The 22,969-nt window shown below is 42.4% G+C and overlaps 1 protein-coding gene across 3 annotated transcripts in view; it reads right to left on the bottom strand.

Moving 5' to 3' along the window:
- MME (membrane metalloendopeptidase) overlaps nucleotides 1–22,759 on the bottom strand; it is a 97,668-nt gene extending 74,909 nt beyond the window's left edge. Inside the window, exons 1-3 of one of the 3 annotated variants that reach the window (XM_044251643.1) lie at nucleotides 22,580–22,759; nucleotides 17,870–18,036; nucleotides 17,099–17,134 (exon numbers count right to left, since the gene is read on the bottom strand). In XM_044251643.1, coding sequence (XP_044107578.1) covers nucleotides 17,099–17,134; nucleotides 17,870–18,026 — 193 coding nt within the window. In that variant the 5' untranslated portion in view covers nucleotides 18,027–18,036; nucleotides 22,580–22,759. Of the gene's footprint in view, nucleotides 1–17,098; nucleotides 17,135–17,869; nucleotides 18,037–18,366; nucleotides 18,436–22,057; nucleotides 22,077–22,579 lie in introns of those variants that run through there. The other 2 variants (XM_044251644.1, XM_044251642.1) reach the window with 2 other exon arrangements.
- Nucleotides 22,760–22,969: the final 210 nt, after the last annotated feature.

Genomic DNA, 22,969 nt, shown 5'->3' with positions numbered 1-22,969 from the left:
TAGTAGGAATCGAGGTCGAAATTCTCCCTGAAACAGGAAAATAGTGGGAAAGGGAAATACCTCCAGAAACTGTTTCTGTGCTGACCTGATTCTAGCTTAGGAGCATAGATTTAGCAAGGTAAATGAAACAACTGGGAAGAGGAAACAGCAGAGGAGACAGATGAGCAGAGAAGGGCTGAACTCAGGACCCGTGGCAGAGAAAACCTAGAGCCAAGAAATCCGACTTCTGCCAGCAGGACAAAGCCTGAATAAGGACACATCTTTGCCGCCATATTGGTGTATCTGGTTCCCTGACAAATCCCTTTGCTGGAGAACAGCGATTTTGTGACTTCAAGATAAGGAACCCGAGAATAAGTATAGGAAAATAAATAAATAATTTATTTATTTATTCAACCAATATGTATGGATAATTTACTATGTGCCCCATACCATGCTAGGTGCTATAAACAGAATGATAAGTAAGTTAGAGTCAAAGCTTTTATTGCAGTGGGCAAAACTAGACATTGGTCAACTAACTACAAGTGAGATGTGAGTTACGGGTGTATAGGGAGTGCTGGGAGTGAAGGAAGGATTGGCTGTGCAAAGGAGGAGAGAAGGGCATTTCATTCATTCATTCATTCATTAGTCATTCAACAAATACCTGAGTCAGGTACCAAGCTGTTCTCCAGGTTGAAAAGGTGGGTGATGGCCTTGACATGAGGGCTGGAGTGTAGAGGCTATGGGTGTGGAAAGGTAGGTCAACTTCTGAAAAAAGGGTGCAGGATGGATAAAGACGAAGAGTTTCAGCACCCCCGGAATGCTGCCTATCTTTGACTAGTGGAAGCAGATGGGTGGGAACTAAAAAGCAGGAGCTTGGCCTGTGTCACCTTGTCCTGTGAGGGGGTGGGATGTGATCATGAGAAAGCATTGACTTGTGTGGAGCCTGCAGGAAATAGCCAGCCTTGTCCTGTAAGTCCTCATCATGGGCATGTCATGGAGAGAGCTTTCCTTTTATTTTCAATCTCCATGGCTGGTCACAAAGTTCTAAAGCATCTCTTGGACACGTGCCCTGCCAAATCAGCTCATGCTTCTCTGAGCCCTCGCTTGGATGGATCTTCTCCATGAAACCAGAGATCTTGTGGACCACAGACATTAGGCTGCTGGCTGGCCTCCTCTGTGTTTCATACAACACGACATCATTTGTATGACACATGGTAAGGTGAGAGAGGGAGCCTCAGATCATCAATGAGGCAAGATAACTCAAAGTATATTTCACAGAATATAAAAGCAATAATAATTGTAGGTACGCTCCCCACCCAAAGCAAGGAATCTAATCCCAATACTTTGCATCATGAGTAGATAATGGACGTTCCAAAAGAATCCTTCCTTCTCAGTTAAGTAAGTCTTCTCATAGTAAATTATCCATCTGTTATTTAAAAGCTTTGAAAAGCACACATGTACTCTATCAGCATCTTAAAACATTTTGATATGGCTTCTTTTTTCTGTTACTAAGCTGTAAGTAAAAATGACTTTTATTGTTCATTTAAAGTCAGATAGGCAATATCTGAAAAAAATTTTTAACTTTTCACACATAAATTAGATTTCTTATATTAAATAAAACAAGATAAAAACCTGATTCCGTCAAGCTTTTAAAATTAATAGGTGTGGTAGTTGATGGCTGAGGGAAAAGGAGGATCCTTGGCTTTCTGTGCTGACATCCAAGATTAGTGAGCTGTTCCTCCCTCGGTAAATGAAGAAACATTTTCTTCCATGTAAACTGTTAGTCATGTACATAACATGGGCTCAGGTAGAGAAGTCTGGGCCAGTCCACTGAGACTGAGTCTTATTTTAGGTAGATTACAAGGGTCAGCAACAGAGGGAATTCTCAGCAAAGTGCAACTGAGGGATGGAAACCCACAGCCATTGTGACAAAGGAGCCATAACCAGCAGTGTGATCCAAGAAAGTCCGCGAAGCTCTGGCAAAAGGTAATGAGGTTAAGAGCTAAGCTATGTTTCAGTCCCAGAAGACAGGGAAGGAAAAGCAGAAACTCTGCGTCCCGAGGTGGGGAATGAACCAGAAGTGAGGTCCCAAGGGACAAGGTTAAGAACCCATGTAACTGGAGCTGGGGTCAGAGGCAGCTCAGGAGGCATGGACAGAGCAAATTTGGAGACAGAGCCACTGACTGTGACCTTAGTGAGTGCCTGGGCCTGAAATGGGTCTGATCCTGCCACACGGGCCCTGTGTGGAACACAACCCGTTGGTAAATCTTGCAAATGTTCTCACTTCTTTTCCTGGTTTTAATTTTACTACGACAGCTAAAATATATCGTGTCAAGTTTCGTAGTGTCCATTCCTACTATCTTATAGTCCCTTTTAAAAGATTCATATTTGCATGGATAGGAGTTTATGGGGGCTTTCAAGGTATCACATGTGCCATTTCTTCTCAACATATTGTTATATCCTTGCTACAGAATAATATAGATAGTGCTCTGAGAAATTTTCTGTTCAGTTAATGACTTTTTATATATGGCTTCCTTTACTTGATCCACTCAAATATAATTAAATATTATTTCTCTGAACAAATACAACTATTAATATTTTGCTCCTTGGCTTCCAAGTTAGTAAGACCATTAATTGCTATATACATATGTTTAGGGATAATGAATTCATCTGGCTTCAGACTAGCAGAGGTATCAAAACAACCTAATTTCAGTCAGGTAATTTCATTATACCAGAAAATTAAGTCCACAGATTTAACAAAAGCTTTCTTTTCTGGAAGTATTTTTAAGTAACTACTGGATCCTCAAGCACATCTTATTATAAGTTTGTAATGATTCGGGAGTTCTTTAAATAAGAATTTCTTTGAAGTTCAGGAAAGCCTTGATTAACCCAAGAAACTATTTAAAGATATGGCTTGGGCTATATCCATCATTTTATAGTTGACTTGCTTGTTTCTGCTTTAAGAATCAAGCACAAAGAAACAGATGCAGTGCTGGCCATTGGTTGCCTGCTTATTGATTTCAATTTGACTGAACAATGATCTACTCTGTCCTGTGGACTAAACCTCCTCCCCATTTTTTTTAGCTTCACAGCTAAGGTCCTATTATTGTTAGACTCCTCTGGACTAAAGTAGGGTCTTCGTTTTTGTTTTTGTTTTATTCATTTATTTGTCAGAGAGAGAGCGAGAGCGAGCGAGCGAGCGCACAAGCAGGGGGAGCAGCAGGCAGAGGGAGAAGCAGGCTTCCTGCTGCACAGGGAGCCTGATGTAGGACTCCATCCCAGGACCCTGGGATCATGACCTGAGCCAAAGGCAGGTACTTAACCAATTGCCACCCAGGCACCCCAGGACTAAAGTTTTTTAAAAAAGATATTTTTGGGGTGCCTGTTTGGCTCATTTGGTAGAAAATGTGACTTTTGAACTCAAGGTTGCAAGCTTGAGCCCCACACTGGGTGTAGAGATTACTTAAATATAAAATTTTAATAAGTAGATACAGGGTATCTAGGTGGTTCAGTCAGTTCAGCATCTGCATTTGGCTCAGGTCATGATCCCAGGATTCCAGGGTCCTGAGATTGAGTCCCATGTCAGACTCCTTGCTCAAAGGAGAACCTACTTTTCCCTCTGCCATTCCCTCTGCTTGTGTTCTCCTTCAAATAAGTAAATTAAATCTTTAAAAATAAAGTAAAATGAACAAGATTTTTAAAAGATATTTTGATTTCTAAAATGTGACAAATCTGTTTTGGGTTGTTTTCTTTTTTTTTAATTTGGAAGGAAGACCGTGCCTGTGAGAAACGTTTAAACAAACATTTTGTCTTAAGAACTCACAGATTCACTTGGAGTGAAAAGATAAGTAAACATGAATTCATTAATAATTCTGTCAAGTGGAGCTCAACAGCATCAGGCCAGACAGGTGGCCTCCAGCATTTCCTCTCGCTGGTTGCTACTTAGCCACTTGAATTAGGTAATTACATATGACAACACGTGAGCCCAAAGCCCTAACCTGTGCGAACTAACTTCTAGATCACCTGGCACGTCCTAAGACTCAAGAATCTTCCTCTTGTCAGCAATCATTTACCTCCATTCAAAAGGAAATTTCCTGCAAACTCCTCTCTGGAGTAGAAAAGATACGGGTCTGGGATGTGAGGGGAAACAGGATTAAAGGAGCATTTTAAGTGTTTAAGTAATAAATAAGTACTACAGGAAGAATTTAAGTATTCAGCTCTAAGCCCACTCACTGAGTGCTGCCACCAACTCTGCTTTAACCAAAACCCCTCCTCCTGAAGCTCCCAGGCCCTCCAGCATTTCAAGACCCAGAAAGGCACAACGAACCTTCTCCTGTCACTCCGAGTGGCATCCAAATCATCACTCTTCACGGGCTTTATTTTTATTTAGGCTTCTGCCAGTTGGACCATTCCAGCCTCAGCTACGTATTTCTTTAACTTTCTAAACATTAGAAAGACAGACACCTCACCCAGTCTCTCCCTCCATGAAAGTTCGGCCACCTTCCCAGGTAACATCCGGCCTATGGAGACCACCTCCATTCCTCCTCAGCTAGAGAACTTCTTAAACTTCTGAACTGCCATGACCTTCCCCTCCACTCCACATCAGTACATGCATTTTTTATGGTACCATTCTGATGCTGCCATCACCCAGAATAGTTCTGCCTTCGAGATCTTCAACTTGAGTAACCTATGCTCTGACCTTCTGATCTGTAGAACTGTTTCCCTTTCTTTATTCCCTCTATACCTGCCCTTGAACTTCACTGAGAACTCACATCCCACTCTATTTTCCCTTTGCCTTCATCTTCTATCCAGCCCACATCCTGTAGTGCCATCATTTAAACCATCATCTCATCAAAGTATTCCATTCCCCTGCCCTCTGCAGGGAAGCCTACCCAGAATCCATCCAGCTGCCCTCCTTATCCTTCCAACTCTAGGCTGAGATATTTAATAATGTATTTTATATATTGATGGATTGACTGTCTCCTTTTTTATTGTGAGCGTCTTGTGAGCGGGGATTTTGTGTTATTCACTTCCACATCCTCAGCAACTAGAGCAGTGCCCAATAAATATCTGTTGGAGATATTATCAGTGAAAATCCCATAACTGCCTGGTTTCATGCCATTTCAAATAATGGCCTTCAGTTTCAATAGGGTTATCAGTCTTGTGCACAGCCTTCCTACATACTTGGCCCTGGTTAGCCTTCCCTTCCCCTCTACACACTGCCCCTTTCCAGCTTTCAATACTCCCACTTTTTCCACCAGCTTCTGCTTCTTACTTCGCAGCGGAAAGTGAAGTAACAGGATGGTGGGTGACATGCCTTTCTAACCTTCCCAGCTTCCAGATGTATTTGCATTCAGACCACCATTGCCTCCTTTCCCCCGGCAAGAGAAGAAGAGGGGGCCCTCCTCTGTCTAAGAGGAGTCCTGCCATCTTTCCCCTGGATATGTCCTCCCTTATGTTCCCAGGAACAAGACATACCAAGTTTCCCACCTTCCGCCTGAAATTTCAACTTTTTCCTCTCTGCTTTCATTTCTCATCTTATCAACCTTGCAGCTGCACTTAGCTCCAGCAATCGGATTTTTAACATGCTCTCTTCCTTTTGCCTTGGTGATTTTATGCTTCACTGTTTTTCCTACCTCCCTCCCTGACTCCTCCCCCTCCAGCCTGACTCCTCTCCCTCCAGTCTGACTCCTCCCCCTCCATCCTTTTTGGAAATCTTCATTCCCTTACCGGCAAATCTCAACCACATCATGCATATGCTGATGGTTCCTGAATCCTCATATCCAATCCTAACTTTGCCACATGGAAGGCTAGTATCTTAAGTCTACACTGGCTCAAAAGGGACTTTTTACTGCATGTTAAAATCTGTCCATTTTCTCCACCCTGTTACCATTCAAACCCAGGCAATGATTAGCTCTCATCCCAAAATGTGGGCAGTGGAATAATTTCCTGCTCACAGTCATTCCTGAGTTATAGTCAGTGATCCTTCCCAACAGTTCTGATCAAGTCATGCTTCATTTAAAACCCTTCCTTCTGTAACTTCTCAGAGCTATTAGTAGAAGGTCCAAACACTTTAACATGCACTACGAGATCCTACACCTGCTCATCTCCGTGCCAACACCCAATACTCCCCCTTCCCATCCCCACTTTCACATCCCTATACACACCCTCTATGCCATAGCCCTACAGCTATTCCTTCGGTTCCTCCATCTTGCCAGTCTCCCCCTCACACTTGGGACATGATATTCCCTCATATGGGTAAGTCTTCGCCTCCACTTTCACAGGTGTGAGCTAGCCAGCAGGCAAGCTTGAGAATGCTACACCTCCACTTAAAATCCTCCAGATTATCCCTGTAAGATATTTCTCTATTTTCTGTAGACTTTAGGAGGAATCACAACCCATGTGGTACATGATCAGGCCCCCATTTACTTTTCTAGTACCATGACTTGCTAGCCTAGTGCATCCTTCCAGCCATCATGAACCACATTCAGGACCTAAACTCACCAAGCCTTCTTCCCTGGTGTGCTGCATCTAGCCTGTGTTCATGCTCCACGGGTCTGCCAATCTCTGACTATCCTTCAGCCCTTAGTGGGTGACATTTCCTCTTGAGAACGCTTTCCTGGCCCATTACAATCAATGTAGCTGCCCACTCCCATGACTAATCTGGTTCAGGTGCTCCCCTCTCTGCTTGCCTCTGCCATAGAGCTTACCCAAACCATTTGGTCATTTTGTTTCTTGGTCTGTCATACTGAGTGGACTACCACTTTTCTAAGGACAAGGAGTATCTGAGTTCACATTCCTGGGTGTCTAGAAAAGGGTGCCACATTTAGAAGGTGCTCACTTAATGTTCTGGGGGGAAAAAATCAACAAACGAATGTACAGCTTAATGAGTAAATGAATGAGCAGATGAGGAAAGATGTGGTTCTGATGTCTCTGTGAAAACATTCCCACCCACATCATTCCCAGGACACTTGGAAGGATGTGCTGGTTCAACTTCAACATTACTCGTGAACAGGCCCAGTGCCTCAGCCACTCTAATTTAGTTTTCACAGGGTAGCACAGATTGAAATGCACCTGTTAAAGGAATTCGTTGGTTAATATACCCCTCCTTTTAAAAACACGAACATTTGCATAATTCTTATGCACCTTAATGTCAACTGATTTAAAATGTTAAAGTGCTTTTCTTCCTGACACCTAACAGACAACTAACATTGAAGGAACAGGAACTTGGTGTGTCACAGATGGTTTGGCCTGGGTATTATTTTAAAAAAGTTTCCCAAATTATCCTAATAAGCACCCCGAGTAGAGAATTGATATTTCTCAGCATGTCTCAGACTTTATTGCACACACTCTTCTGCTGGTTGCTCATGGCTCCTGAATCCTCGTATCCAACCCTAACTTTGCCACATATATTAAAATTGAAGCTGCAGACTCAGTAGGTCTGAGCTGGGGACTGAGAATGTGCCCTTTTGCAAGTTTCCCGGCTGATGATGATGCTGATGGTCGATGGACCAGACTTTGAAGAGCAAGGATCTGGTTATTCTCCTACTGCAGCATGTCTCTGGCTTATTTACTTTTAGGGGGTCGATCCATGGCAAGGGAAGGGCTAATGGTGAGAGTGTGCCAAGGCAACCTAGAGTAACTATGTATTCAAATCAGTGTACCTGCAGGTAGGTCTTGCTTTATAGGAAACTTGGATCTAAGCTCCCATTTTTCTGACAGTGCTTGTTTTAACTTCTTTACAGGCTGACCTGTCAACCACTGAGCTAAAATAGAGCGCAGAAGTCAAGGAAAGTGTTAATAAGGGATGACAAATTTTACCCGAGAATATATAGAGTGTACTACTCTTTTCTTTGTCTCCCTCTCCTTCCCTCTCTCTTGACCACACTTTCATCTTTAAAAATACATGGACTGTAGGGGCACCTGGGTGGCTCAGTGGGTTAAGTCTCTGCCTTCGGCTCAGGTCATGATCGCAGGGTCCTGCGATCAAGCCCCACGTAGGGCTCTCTGCTTCATGGGGAGGCTGCTGCTCCCCCCCCACCCCGCCTGCCTCCCTGCTTACTTGTGATCTCTGACAAATAAATAAATAAAATCTTTAAAGAAAAAATACTGACTGCTTTTTGACTCTCAATAAGTAGCTTTAAACAGTGTATCTGTAACTTGCATGAAAAAAAACACATTAAATGGAATATATCTGTGCCTTATACCTAAGGGGCACCTCCCCAAAGGATGTGTGATGTGAAATGGGCTGTCATTAGTCTTTGCTGTTTCTCTGTGAAATGAGACACTATAATTCCAATTTTGTAGATAAGGAAAATAAAACTCAGAAAGCTAAACTTACTTAATTAAGATCACATGCTAACAACACAGGATGTGGCCAAAACTTGCATCCTAGTTCCCCCACGCTACGTTGGCTTTAATGGAAAAAGAGGCAGTAATCTTTCAAGAGATTGTGCCTTAATTATTCATAACACTTGCATCTCTTTGAAATAAAGCTTACTATTTAACAGCCTTTCTTCTATACATATCTATGGCTGGAATTTGTCTATTTTCTATTCATCTAATTATTAACATATTGAAATGAATACAAAGTGGCCTTAGAAGGCCACATAAATTAATTCCTATACAACGGATGAAAAAGAAAGAGGAGGATAAGAATAATGCTAATGTATCAGATGGCATACAAAGAAGTCCTATAATTACAGAAGTCCTAAAAAAAAAAAATTTGACTTTTAGTAGCAGTCGAGGGGAAAATGGAAACATTTTGGAGAACCCCGTATGTGAAACCAACACATTTTAAAGCAGGACTATCCAGGGTAAATGCTCCACGGCAGACCCGGTATTCTGACCTTGATTCAGAAATGGCTGGTCCACTAAGCCCTCTGATCCCACATGCATTCCTGACTCCCTCTGAAAGCAAAACCCCGGCTCATGCAAACAACACTTCCAAAGTCCGATGCTGAAGTAATTTTAATTTCCTACTTGATTTTCTGTTTCCCAAGACTTTCATCAACATTACGCTCATAAAATCCAAGAATAGAAACTCGCTCAAACAGAGACGCTTGAGTGAGCTTATTTAGAAAAATTTGGTAGCCCCTGAAAATGACCCATAATCATTCTGAATTGCAGAAATGGGACTAAATATTTAATAGCAATCAGGAGATCAAAATAAAATTACCTATAGATGGACACTGGGGAGATGACAAAAAGGGATGAGGGTAGTTTGTTTCCTTTTTTTTTTTTTAAGATTTTATTTATTTATTTGACAGAGAGATGACAAGTAGGCAGAGCAGCAGGCAGAGAGAGAGAGAGAGAGAGAGAGAAGGAAGCAGGCTCTCCGGTCAGCAGGGAGCGTGATGCGGGGCTCAATCCCAGGACCCTGAGATCATGACCTGAGCCGAAGGCAGAGGCTTAACCCACTGAGCCACCCAGGTACCCTTGGTTTTGTTTCTTAATGATTATATTAAGTTACAACTTGCATACCATAAAATTTGACCAAGACTTTTTAATAAATTTATACAGTTGAACAAAACCATCACCACAATCCAACTTGAGAACACTTCCACCTCCCAAAAGACTCCCTTGACCCATTTGCAGCAATCCCTGCCCCACTCCCAGCCCCAAACAATAACTATCCTTGCCTTGTGCCTTTTGTAATTTTGCCTTCTCTGGAAATTTCATATAAAAGGAAATGTATAATATGCCAGCTTCTGTGTCTGACTTATTTCACTTAATATAATGACTCTGAGGTTCACACGTACTGTTGTATGTGTCAACTTTTTATTGTTGTGTGGTATTCCCATTTATGGCTGTACCATATTTTGTTTATTCACCTGTTGATAGACATTTGGGTCGTTTCCAGTTTGGGCTATTATGAATAACGCCATAATGAACAATCACATAAAAGTTCTTGTGAGGACATGTGTTTTCATTTCTCTTAGGTAAACACCTAGGTGTGGAATTGCTAGGTCGTATACAAAGAGTGTGTTTAAGCTTTTATGAAAATCACCAAATGTTTTCCAAAATGATTTTTACATATTCAGTTGTGATGTCCTGAGGTATTTTCCACTCACACCAACATGTATGATGGCTCCAGTCTCTCTCTACATCCTCACTAACACTTCATACTGATTTGTTTGTTTGTTTTTATTAAGCCTTTCTAGTGGGTATGAGGTGAGGTTGCATTGAATTGAGAGACTATATTCCAGTTTTCAGTCAGTCAGAAATAGGCTCAAGAGCCGTCTCCTCCTCTCCACCATTACACTGTATCTCCTTTCCTAAATGATCAGAGGAAATGAAGTCTTTCAGGATTTGGGAATTTTCCCTCATGATTTTTTAATTCTCTATTTTTAAATTTCCCTTAAATAATCTATGAATATTACCAATTTGATCTTCCTATTATATCAAAGGGTTACTGGAAAGCACCTTGCTAGCCTATGGATTTGGTGATGAACAGAAGAAAGGAAGACCCTCGAGCCACAAGGGGTCTTCCCACACCTCTCACTCTACAATGTTAAGTGTATAGCTAGGGTCCTCATCCCAGCCTAAGCTACAGTTTATAGACACTCTCCTTCCCATATAGGTAATTTTCACAGCTGTAAAACAAACCTTAGGATTCCAAATAAGCTTACCAGGCATTGCTAATTTTCTTCCCCTTTAGCCATTTCATTCAACTTACCTATGTTTTCCATGCCTTGGCCATGCATTAAGGGGGGAAAAATGGCAGTGCACTCCTGCTTAAATTCTACCCGGCAGGTAAGAAAAATATGTTACATATGTTTGTATTTATCACATAATTGATTCCCTTCTCGGAAAGGATTTGATTGACAGATGCTAATTATAACCAGAGAATTTTTAAAGAGAGTAATGCTACACAATTGTCAAGAGAATGGTGTCAGGAAAGCTGCCCAAAGCAAACTGTCACATGCCACATTTAAATTAACAAGGCAGCTTCAGCTGGCTTTCCACTAAGATACCTGCTGTGGAAACCTGCTGTGTTCTTACTGCCCAGAGGATTTTTTTCCACCTTAATTACATAATGAAATAGCCTCATCTCCTACTCTGAAAGGCTGCCACGCACCAGGTAGCCCTCCAGAGTCCGTCTGAGGTCTTTCCTGGACTGATCTAGTTGTGCTATGTTCCTTCATGGAGACTTCCAGGCTGTTAACAGGCAAGAAAGGAGAGAGACCATGGCCAATGGTGAGCCAGGGAGTCCCTGTTGCTTCCAGGAAAAGGCCAGCTGATGCCAAGACACCTCACCTAGGGCATTACCAGAATCTGATCCTTGCAAAAATGATCAGGAATTTGAAGGTTCATATTCAGAATATGAACCCATTATCTCACCACGCTGAATCTATCTTTCAAGTGAACAGAATGCCTCTTTTCTTTCTATTAATAATTAAACAATCATCAAAAGTTTGCTTGGTAGGAAAAAAAAAAAAGTTTGCCTGGTGAGTAGAGAATTAAAGAGGAAAGGAAATGAATAATTCTGAGAGGTTTCATCCAGGTCTCCATGCTCTGTGAACCAATCTCTCGGGTCTACCATAATTATGCAGTATACAACCTGCACAACTGTACAGACAGTCTTTTTCTCTCTCTTGTGCATCATATTGCTCATGTATCTTAACTTGGCTTCTCTATCCCCTGGAGAGTCTAAGACAACACTGTTAATATTTGCTTCTTTAGACCCCTCAATTCCAGGTTGTATTTGCTGTGCTAAAAATCACTGATGAAGATGTTCAATGGTCTCTGTAAAATAGCTGGTTTCTGGATTGAAGAGAGATTTATTTATTCTCCTCCTTCTCAGTTTGGATTTAATTATTTCAACGCTCAGAGAGTCTTCTTGTGCCTCTGAGCATTAGGTTCTAGCAGGAGAGGAGGCAATCTGCTTTCATATGTACAGACATAGGGTATTAAATGTTGGAGAGACTCCTAGTCTCCTTTGAGACAACATGGAGAAATGGTGATGAGTATGAGTTCTAGAACCAGGTGCCTGGGTTAGAATCCTAGCCCAGGTTCAATCATCTGTAAAAATAAGATGTAATGGTACCTACCTCACAGGGTCATTATGAGAATCAAGGGTGTTAATATGTAAAAACCGCTTACAGTAGTGCTAGACACATAAATAATCAGTAGTAGCTATTATTATTTTATTGTATTATATTCTAGTATTATTCGTCTGTATTCTATTATTATATTCCTCTACAAATCCATGTAACATAACATTCCTTCCCTACATCTCTGTATTACATTCCTCAATTTATTTTTTTTAAATTTTTTAAAGATTTTATTAATTTATTTGACAGAGAGAGAAATCACAAGTAGGCAGAGAGGCAGGCAGAGGGAGAGGGGGAAGCAGGCTGCCCGCTGAGCAGAGAGCCTGATGCGGGGGTTGATCCCAGGACCCAGAGACCATGACCTGAGCCAAAGGCAGAAGCTTAACCCATTGAGCCACCCAGGCGCCTCTACATTCCTCAATTTAGTAATGAAGAGGCAGCTTGGTGGGAAACATCCATGTGTGTAGATGGGCGCGAGTCCGAATTCTTCAGAGATAGCCTTCCAGTAAGTAGCTACGGAGGATGTCTTGGTTCCCTCTGACCGCTAACAAATTACCACAAACCTAATGGCTTAAAACAGCACAAATTTACTATCCTGCAGTTCTAAAAAGGGGTATCAATGCAGCATTCCTTCTGGATGCTGTAAGGGAGAACCATTCCTTTCCCTTACCAGCTTCTCAAGGTGGCACACATCCTTTGGCTTATGGCTGCTTCACTCCAACCTCTGCTGCCTGCACTTTTGGGCTTCTATCTCCTTCTTTGTTTCTAATGCTCCTCCTGCTCCCTTCCCCTTAAAAGAATGCTTGTGATTACACAAGGCCACCCAAATAATTCAGGTTAATCTCCCTACTTTGAGATCCTGAATCCAATCTGCAAAGTCCCTTTTTTCCAAATAAGGTAACATATTCACAGGATCTGGGGACAGGAAGTAGCTATCTTTAGGGAGGCATTACGCCACCTACCACAAAGGGAAAAAGCACTGGATATCTCTGGAGATCTTCAAGCCAATGGAACCTACTCGGAGGTGACTCTACCATCCCAAGGGGACCATAGCAATGTCTGGAGACATTTTTTGGCTGTCTCAAATTTTTGGCTGAGAGGGGAATGGTACAAGACATCTAGTGGATAAAAGGCCAGGGGTGCTGCTAAACATCCTATAATGTACAGGACAGCCCCCTCCCCCCAAAAGAATTATCCAGGCCAAAATGTCAACAGTGATGAAGCTGAGAAGCCTTGATTTAAAGCATGTGATTCCTTGAAATCTTCTGAGTCAATAAGGCTTCAGCACAAAGGAAGCCAGTTTCAGGACTTAGAATCACATGGAGAAGTTTGAGAGATCACAAGTAAACTCATAACTCCACGTTTTTGACCATCTTAGATGGTAAATAAGAGATGAATAATATTACTCATGCTTTAATAGTAGTGTTTTGAACACTGCCTTAACTTGTTATTTGTTAAGTAGTGTTTGTTTTATTTTGGGTTTGGTGTAATCTTTCATACTGATACATTACATACACACACAAATTATCTTTAGGTATGTGTTATAAACATCATTTGAGTCTATTCTAGATATTTAAATTTGCAGATGTTCAGATTTAACGTACCTAATACCAAATACATTTCAAGATATCCATGGCCTGTAGTATTTCATTTTTGCCTTAGTATGACTTAATTTCTATGTATTGACTTCAAAGGATCGAAGAGTTTGTTTTTTTGTTTTGTTTTGTTTTGTTTTCCCCCTGGCTTGTCATTTATTTATTAATTTTTTTTAAGTCAACTCTATGCCCACTGTGGAGTTCAAACAACCCTGAGATCAAGAGTCGCACACCCTACCAACTGAGCCAGCCAGGCACCCCCTGGTTGTAATTGAAAAGTGTCCGGTGATCCTTCTGAGTGACCCAGAGAGCAACAGGCACAGCCACTGTCTACATGTGAGCTGTTGTGGTGATGTCCCATCAGGTCATTCCTATTCAGTTTATAGAGCTGGTTAGCCTGTGACGAATCTTATGAGCAAAGTCTTCCAAGAGCTTTATTGGCTTCATAAAGTCAACCTTAGCTCCTTTAAAGATGTCTGGTCATATCGGAGTCTATGCATGTTTCTCTCAAATGCGACATTTCAGTCAAAGCCTGGGCCTCATAACCAATGTTTCCAATTAGGGCCGCATCAGCTCTTTGAGGGCAGTGGGGGCTCTGGGAGCCCGTGCAGCACACTCATCACTTGCCCTGACACCCTCATCCATCCGGAGAAAGATTTAAGCTAGAACCAACTTTCACTGAAAGTGAGCACCTTGCCTAGAAATACCAACTTCTAGAATTCCATGCTTGTGTTTGAATTCTCCTAGTCTTTTAAAGTCATCTAGAACTGTCAAGAGGAGACTTTATATTCTTTTCAACATCCTTTTTTCCCCATCTTTCTCTTCCTTTCTGTCCACTGGACTCTGCCCATTCCCTTTCTTTAATACTTTCTTCTGCCCAAGAATTCCCGTAGAATTTTGTTAATTTGCAGCAACTTCTAAAAATAGTAGTTGTATCTTCTATGGTGGAAAAGGTTTACTAACTAGCAGGGGACTGTGGGCGTGTGAGCAGGCAGGAGTGTGAATACTGTATCCACGAGAGTGTGTTTCATCTTCATTTCATCTCTCAGGAATAATAGTAACTATAAACCTGGAAGCATTCTAACAGTTTGTAAACAAACAGAGCTGAATAAGAACAGAGTTATTCAGCAACTGACGCTATGTCTACTGTATATGTTTCTCTGCCAAGGAACAGTTTTGGAACTGTTTTACATCTGGTATGATTTCTAACCTCCCATTAAAGGATACATGTCAAATATGTCTTAATGAATGGAGGTTTGCTAAACACTATTTTAAAAAGCTGAAGGCCCACCCCTAAGCAGTAAGTCACATCTAAGAGTCCAGATTCCAGATATCACATTGCTAATTGGGGTAGGTACCCTGAGGGGAATCTGCCCAGATCTCTATGCCTCCCTAGTGAAAGGACTCCATTTCTTCAAAAACAAAACAAAAAAGAAAGAGAAAAATGGAGTAAGAGAGAAAGTGTGAGAGAATCTATAGCTTAAGAGACTTAAAAGACATGTCAAGTGTATTAAGGACAGAGAAACTTGGAGACAGCTAGAGGTTCACAGGAGACAGAGGGTGACAGGTAAGCAGGAGGTTCTCGAAACAGGAAGGTAATGAGCTTATAGTAAACGCAGCTGGTAAAGAGAAAAGTGGGGCAGGGTTTGGAGGAGGAGCAAATGGTAACATTGACAAGTTGAGCACACACCAACTCTGGAACAGTGACCCTGGACATCTCCCAGCCAGGGTATCTGTGCAGCCATTTCCTGGGGAATAAATAAACTTCTTTGGTTTCTGGGAAAGCCCTTGGATGGGCAAGTCCCTATTAGTATGTTGAGCAGCCAGTGGCTAATGTCCCAATCAGGCCTCCCTCCAGTCATGCAACCACATCTTAGGTGTCCTGCCAGCACACATGAGTTCCAGGATGACTACAGCAATGAAAATCTCAAAAAAACAATACAGAAAAGCAAAGGGCAAATATTCAGAACATAAGACTATCACCTGAAATCCCGAGACAGTTTCTCATCATTATTTACAAAGGACAATGAAGATCAAAAACCCAGATAAAACCATCTAACAGCAAATGGTTCAAAATCATTTGGGACAGGTTATTTCTCGGAGGAAATGTAAACATTAGAAAGGAGGTTTAGACTCTCCTGCCAAAGGAGACAAGAGGTAAATGCCGTGTTCATATCCCAGGGTGTGGTGCTCAGCTGCGACCTTTCTTCTCCTTGTCAACATGTTTTTCTTTTTTGCACCACAGTCTAACCGATGTGCTATCTCAGAACTCCACATGCTTTCTCTGTTCCCTTCTCTGACTTTTCTTTTCCCTCCCCTCTAGTTCTTGATATCTGGCCCTTATAGCTCATCTCCATTTTGGGAACCCAAATACTCCCAGGGCTTTGCCCATCACCCCCTGGACAGATCCTAAATGCACCACCTGAGCGATCTTCCACTCCATCCCTGCCTCTCTGCTGTCTCTCTCCTCTTGGGTGTAACCCCTGAGTCAGCCCCCACATGTCCAAATCCATATTAATCACATCTCTCCCTAAGACACACTTAACCTCTTAACATCTCTGTCTCTGTGTCCACTGCCACCATTCTCCCGAGTCCTTCAGTTTTAAAACTTGGCCTTATTTTCAAGTTCTTCACGTCCTTCATTGAGCAGGTACATTCCACTGAGCCACCAATCTCCCTTCACGTTGTCACGTAGCTCTCATAGCAGCACAGGCTGCCTCCTCCACGCAGAGCAGCATGGGAGCAGCAGCCCCCACCTGCCCACCCTCTCTGGCACACGGCTTCTCACTCAACACACCCAACCCGCCATTCCTGGAATCATCTTTCAGCTTCTGCCTTACTGAACCATCGGTCCTGTAAAACAGCCATTTCTCCTTCATTACAGCTTCAAGGCTAACGTGTGGATTTTCAAAGCTCTCCATCACGTGTCCCTATTTATCAAGCCTACATATGCACTGCTTCTCAACAACATGATTTATTTCTGTTGTTCCTTCTCCTTGTGGCAATCCCTCTTCCGTACCTCCACTTCCAAACCCAGCCCTGTTTCAAAGCCCCTCCCACATTTCCACGTCTCCACCTCGCTTTACAGACTACATTTCACTCCCTTCTTGGTTCTCACCCGCTCACGACCAGCATCGAGAAATCAACATTAATGATACGACCACGCTCACCAATTCAATGGGTTGATTTTCTTTCTCCAACCACGGGGCAAGCTCCATTAAGCTAGAGATACAGTTCTCTATCACCCTACCAAACACTCCAGGTATGAAAAGAGTAAATTCTTTTTTGGAATAAGCTAGCTAATTAATCTACTACTTATATTTAGATTCTCCTTGACTATAAATAAATGAGGTATAAGGAATAAAAGTATAAACAAAGAAAATGTAGGGATGCTTGCCTATTAGCATTTGATTTTTAAATGCCATACATTACTTGCAAAACTTTTAAATTTAAAAGCCATCTTCTTACCTGATTTTATGCAGTCTGATGACTTACAAATACCATCTAGAAAAAGAAGGAAACATGCATAAATATTTCCAATACGGTTTTCTAATTTCTCACTACCTTTTGTTCTTTTAAAAACTGCCAACTAAATAATCAGTTCCATCAAGCAAGAGCTAAGAAACCCGAGTATTTACATCATTGTCAATAGCTAGAAATAAATATACAGAAATAAAATAGGCAAATCCTAAATTTAAAATTTTGATAATGATGAAACAGTGCATTAATTGTATCATCTCTACCCACTAAGACCTAGGTCTATCAGATTGAAATAATCAGCCCTTTTAGTCTGGTAATCTTTTTTTTCTTCCTATTAAGGAACCAATCTTTTCTAACCCTTATTGTGAAAAACTTCTAAGACTCAAATTAGACCTCTTAGATCCCTGTGAGCTCCTTTACACTTTCAATGACACAACAAATTTCACTAATTGAAGTTGGCCATAAAATTGTGCACACCTTAATTAAATAAAATTATACATTAGAATCCTTCTATCATAAGCATGAGTACACTAAATATACTCGGCAATTAATAACTTAGCTCAAACATGACAGACATTGTACTTTAGCCCGAGTTCATTGTTTAGACACATCGATGTGACATTTTATAAAGGAATCTTTATACCACCATCCTTCAGTGTCCTTCTCCTTAACACATTCATTTGGCAGATGAAAAAAGCATCAGATGAAGATCCCACTCTTGTGTGCAGGTATGTGCACACGAGCGTGGTAGTAACTCACCATCATAGGTTGCATAGAGTGCGATCATCGTTGCAGCAATGACAGTAAGGAGCAGGACAAGGACCGAGAGACTGATCTCCAGGGAGGTCCATCGTTGTTTCTTTGGCCTTGGAGTACTGATATCCGTTATATCCATCTGACTTTCTGATCTGCCCATCACCTAAAATCTGTAAATAAAAAAAAAAAAGTCTTTGAATATCACTAATAACAAATTAATAAATAGAGAAAAAGAAGAGGAAATGTATGTACAATTTTCCATAAGCTTAATGTGGCTAAATAAAAGTAAAGATTTAATTCATTTTAAATAGAAATAAATTGTTGTTGAAAGTCAGAATTTTGATTCTGAAAACAAAGAGTACAGAGCCAATGAATCTGACATGACAGGTCATAATCAATCCATCTTTCTCTCTTTCTTTTTCTTTTTTTAAAATATATATATATATGTATCACTGATGATCCAAGCAAAATTAGACAAGAAGTCTCGGCTAAATACTCACATAGGACTCCTTTGGCAGTTCAAAGCAAATAACTGCTGCACCATCATAAAGCAAAGTTTTAAACTCACCCTTCTGAACTTTGGACAACATCAAAGGTGAATTTTGTATCTTGCACCAGTGGCTTCTTTATAAGCATGGAAATCAATGACTAATACTTTGAGGTTTTGACTAAGCAATAATTTGAAACATGAATACAGATAAAAACAAAAAAGGAACAAACACTTGTGAGAGTTAATTTTTAGTCTTAAAAACAACTTTTATTTTTACAGTTCAAAATTATAGTTACTGCTGATGTGGGTATCTATTAACTGGTTAGGCAACATTCTGAAAATGGTCACTTGTTAAGCCCAAAGTCAGTGGTTTACACTCAGGGATGAAAGATGTTACCCTTAATCAATGTTTCTTTATGCGATGGAAGAAGAAAAAAATATATATAATTTTTAAAAATTCTACCCTGGAGGTCAGGGTAACTATTGTTAAGATACTTATTTAATTTGTATTTAAATTAATATGAATACTTCTACTAAGAGCTGACATTTATTGAGTATGTCCCATGTGTCAGTCACTAGTTCTTAGTGCTTTATACGTACTAACTTCATCTTCATAAGGTGGCCACTAATATTCCAATTTTGTACTTAGGAAACTGAAGCACAGAAAATTCAGGTAATTTGCCCAACTACACAACTAGTAAATGTCCTTTACATACAACACAGTTGGTCACTGCTTGAAATAGAAATATATCATCAAACAATAAAAGCTATTTTAGATCTTAGTGCCAGAAGTTTGGGGGGGGGGGAGGGAAATCAAAGGCATGTAAGCCGAAATACTAAATTTCATTACGTTTCTCTTAGAGGCCTTGTGATTTTTTACTGACCATCCACCAAAGCCCAGACTTTTTCTGCATGACTGTAGAAAAGAGCATCATAAACTGACAGACTGTTTATAGTTTGATACAAATTAAGCATATAATTTAGTTCCTAGATGAAGTGACTGCTCAGAAATACCCCTAGAGTTAAAGAGCTTTGTTGAATACCCACAATCTCCTGTGAGTGTGTTTTGTGGAAACTGAGGCACAGGATAAAGTTGAAATGGAGTCTATATTTGAAGTGTGGCCTGGAAGATCCCGCTGATAACTAGGAATTTAATCTCTCCAGTGAGTTATTAATAAGTGAACAACAAATGGACTTTAGAGTTCTGGATACAAAGTCTTAAGCATGCTGTTCTCTTGATTACACGAGGCTATAACCAAGGACAGACTATCAAATAAAAATATCTTATTAGATCATGAAAACTGTGTCTGCTCAATAAAAGTGGAATGTAATGTACCTGAATGTTAAAATGTCTTACTTAATGGTTATGTAACTCATGTTGGCTTAGTCTCACAGCGCCTGGGGTTATGATATGGAATTGCATTGATCGTGGTCCTTGGAGTTTTAATAGGGATGGTGACTGGGGAAAGAAAAGATGGGACCAAATTTAGTACTTGGACACCACACAGAGAGATTCATAATAAAAAGAACAATTTTCCCAGTTTCCCCAGAAGAATTCAAGAGCAACCCAAAGAGCATCTGAATATTAATCACATTTCCCTTTCTGGAGCATGTATCTTCCTGTTCTAGTATTTCAGAGACAATCTACGGAAGAGTATTTCTCAAATAATACGATCCACTTCTCCTTTTGGTTCTTAGAAACAATAATCAGTTTCTCTAGGGCTACGAACAAGGGCAGCCACAGGGTTAAATTAAAGCTGCTCTTTGGCACCACCAGGCTTCCAACTAGCAAGAAAACTAGTAGGTAGGCATGTCTGTCTTTCTCCCGGCTGTGTGACTTTTTCTTCACATCTCCTCCTTACCATGGAGATTGGGGTAAGAGGCAGCTGGGCTCCCAATGGTTGTGCACATAAGCCCACAGAAACTGTTATAGGGAAATAGAGGCAGTGACCAAAACTGCTAGTCCTTTTACCGGCATCAAAAAGGTATCATCTTTGAATCACCTGCAAACTCTCCATCTGCCACTCTTGTAAACGCTCTGCGACGTGTTTTTTGCTCCTAAGTAACACTTCTGAACAGCACTGAGCAAAAACAGAAATGAGGCCAGTGTAACTGCCTAGTTAACCTTGTCACTCATGTTCAGATATCTGTGGTGGATTCACTATTTTCTTGTAAGAAAACAGGGGTCAGAATCTCAAACACAGGATGGAAGATATCACCAACTCCCAGTCACAGAAGAGCCACCTCAACCACACCCAACTGCATTTTAGGGGAGGGAGGGTTGGGGGCAATTGCACAAAAGAATACAAAAAAAATTTATAAAGTTGACACAGTTCCATATATGCCAAAAAATACCTAGCACGTTTAAAACACTGCATCTCAATGTAGTGATATGGTCAGAAAAACTTAAACCAAAATGTAGACACATCCTCAGGAAAGCATAGAGATCTAGGAGATCTAACCCAAAAAGAAATCTCTGAACTTTAGCTTAATAACATCCCCCAAAGAATAAATGATTATTTTGCTTAAGTAGAAACTGCATTTCAAAGCAATATAACACAGCAATTCCTTTATCAATTGAGAACAGGCATCACTTCATGACAGAGTCCAATCAAAGACCCTACAGGATAATAGTTTTGTTAAAGGGAAGCCTATAAACCAAAGTGATTTTCCTCTTCACAGCACTTTACCACACTAGCATTTCTGCAAGCCCCTGAGGGTACACTACTGAAACAGTTTGTATGATGGAAACTGAGGCACAGGAAGCAGGAGAAACAGGTTCCATATTTAGGCTGTGGCTGCAGAAGCTGAGCAGGCTCAAGAGAAATCATTTCCTTTTTTTGCCAGGACATTAATTTGTAGGTGTTCCCAGGGCCCGGGGTACGGAGTTCCGGACACCAAGTACCAAGCACATCACTCCCATATGCAGTGTAGCTATTCAACAGAAGTCACAGCTTGGAGTTCAAGAAAGTCTCGGACAAATTTCTGTCTGCGCTGGAACCCAGAAAGAACGCAAGAGTGAAGACGCTGCAAGCTTTCCAAGCCGATCTGCCGATTAGCAGGTTCTAAACGCTGACACCGCAAGTCAGGTTAACTACTTTTCAGTTTAATAAAATTACCATTTGCATCACCTACGGGGGAGGAACAGGCTCGATCAAGTGGCTAAAGAGGAATGTTTGGTTGCAATTACCCTCGTTTTCAAATACAAATAGCAAGAGACCGATCAGGTGAGGAAACTTTCATCTACAAAAGAACTCCCCTCTGCTCCCGCCAACCAACCCTCCGCGGACACAAGCACGCTATCAGCATAAATTATATAAGAGCAAACTAAGGTTAAGGCGAGATGAAGAGGTAGGATAACGAAAGGATCTTCAGGCTAGGAAAAGTAAAAATAGAAAAGTGAGTTACAAATGAGAAGAGAATCCCATAGAAACCAAAATGAAAACAAACCTTTCCTTAAAGGGGGGGGGGGGAGAAAAAAGAAAGAAAAAGAAAAAGAAATCAGTGTCTCTGCAGCCGAATGGCAAATTCCCAGCCCCCCAATCCGTCCCCCTGCAATTCGGCAGCGCTGATCTCGACAAGAGAGCACAACCCCCGGAGGCAGAGGCTGCAGGGAGCTACGGCAAGGAACCTGAGGATTCGCCCCGACATCACTCGCAGAGCCCTCCTCCCAAGTCACCCTCTTTGCCCCTTTGCCTCACTCTTCAGGTCCTAGTTGCGGCTCCTTCCCAGGGCACGCCTCCCTCGCCCACGCCGCAGGGTCCCGGGCGCTCGGTGGCACCCGACCCGAGCCGCCGACCCTGCTCCGCGCGCCTCGCGGGCAGCCGCTCCCCTGGGTCGGCTGTGCCCGCCCCGTGCCCGTCCCGCCGGCTCCCACCGCCCGCGCGCTCTCGCGCCCTTCGGACCCTTTCCCCAGCTCCCAGGTGCTGGCTCGCTCTCCCGGGACTCACCAGTGGGATTCGGGAGAAGTTGGAGGCGGCTGAGCAGACACATCCCGACTAATGAGCGCGCGGGGCCGGGCGTGGGGAGCCCCGCCGAGCGCCGGTCGGTCCGTGCGTCCGCCCCAGCGCGCCCGGAGCGGCACGGGCTCCGGGCTGCGGGCGGCGGCGGCGGCGCCGAGCCAAGGCCGGACTCCGGGGAGGTTCCGGGCCCCGCGGCGGCCGGCGCCCGGGGGAGCGAGGGGGAACCGGGCATCCCTCGGACCCGCGCCCGGAGAGACTCACCGTGGCCTCTCAGCAGATCCCGCGCCGGGAGTTGGGCGGCTGCTCCCGCTTGCGCTCGGTCCAGCTTCGCCACTTGCACATCTCCGCGCCCCGCGCGTCTCGGCGCTCTCACCCCCCCTCCGCCTCACCGCCGCAGGACGAGCGAGAGGAGCAGTTCTCTGGGTGACCTGAAGGTTTCCGCTAGGTCTCCCGAACCCTCTCACATCTTGTGTGGGGGGCGGGCGTACGAGTGTGCGAGAAAGCACCCCCCCCACACACACACCTCACCCTTCCCAAAAGGGCTTTGCCAAATATTCTTGGAATTGCTCAGCTTCGGGGCTTTCAAGAAAGCAATACATTGCCTCTACGAGATTGTGTAGTGCTGATGAAGGTTCTGTTGCTCTCCCTAGT

This window comes from Neovison vison, chromosome 6 (assembly GCF_020171115.1).
Source record: "Neovison vison isolate M4711 chromosome 6, ASM_NN_V1, whole genome shotgun sequence".
In the NCBI taxonomy this organism is placed as follows: domain Eukaryota; kingdom Metazoa; phylum Chordata; class Mammalia; order Carnivora; family Mustelidae; genus Neogale; species Neogale vison.
This window is presented reverse-complemented; position numbering and strand designations above follow the sequence as displayed.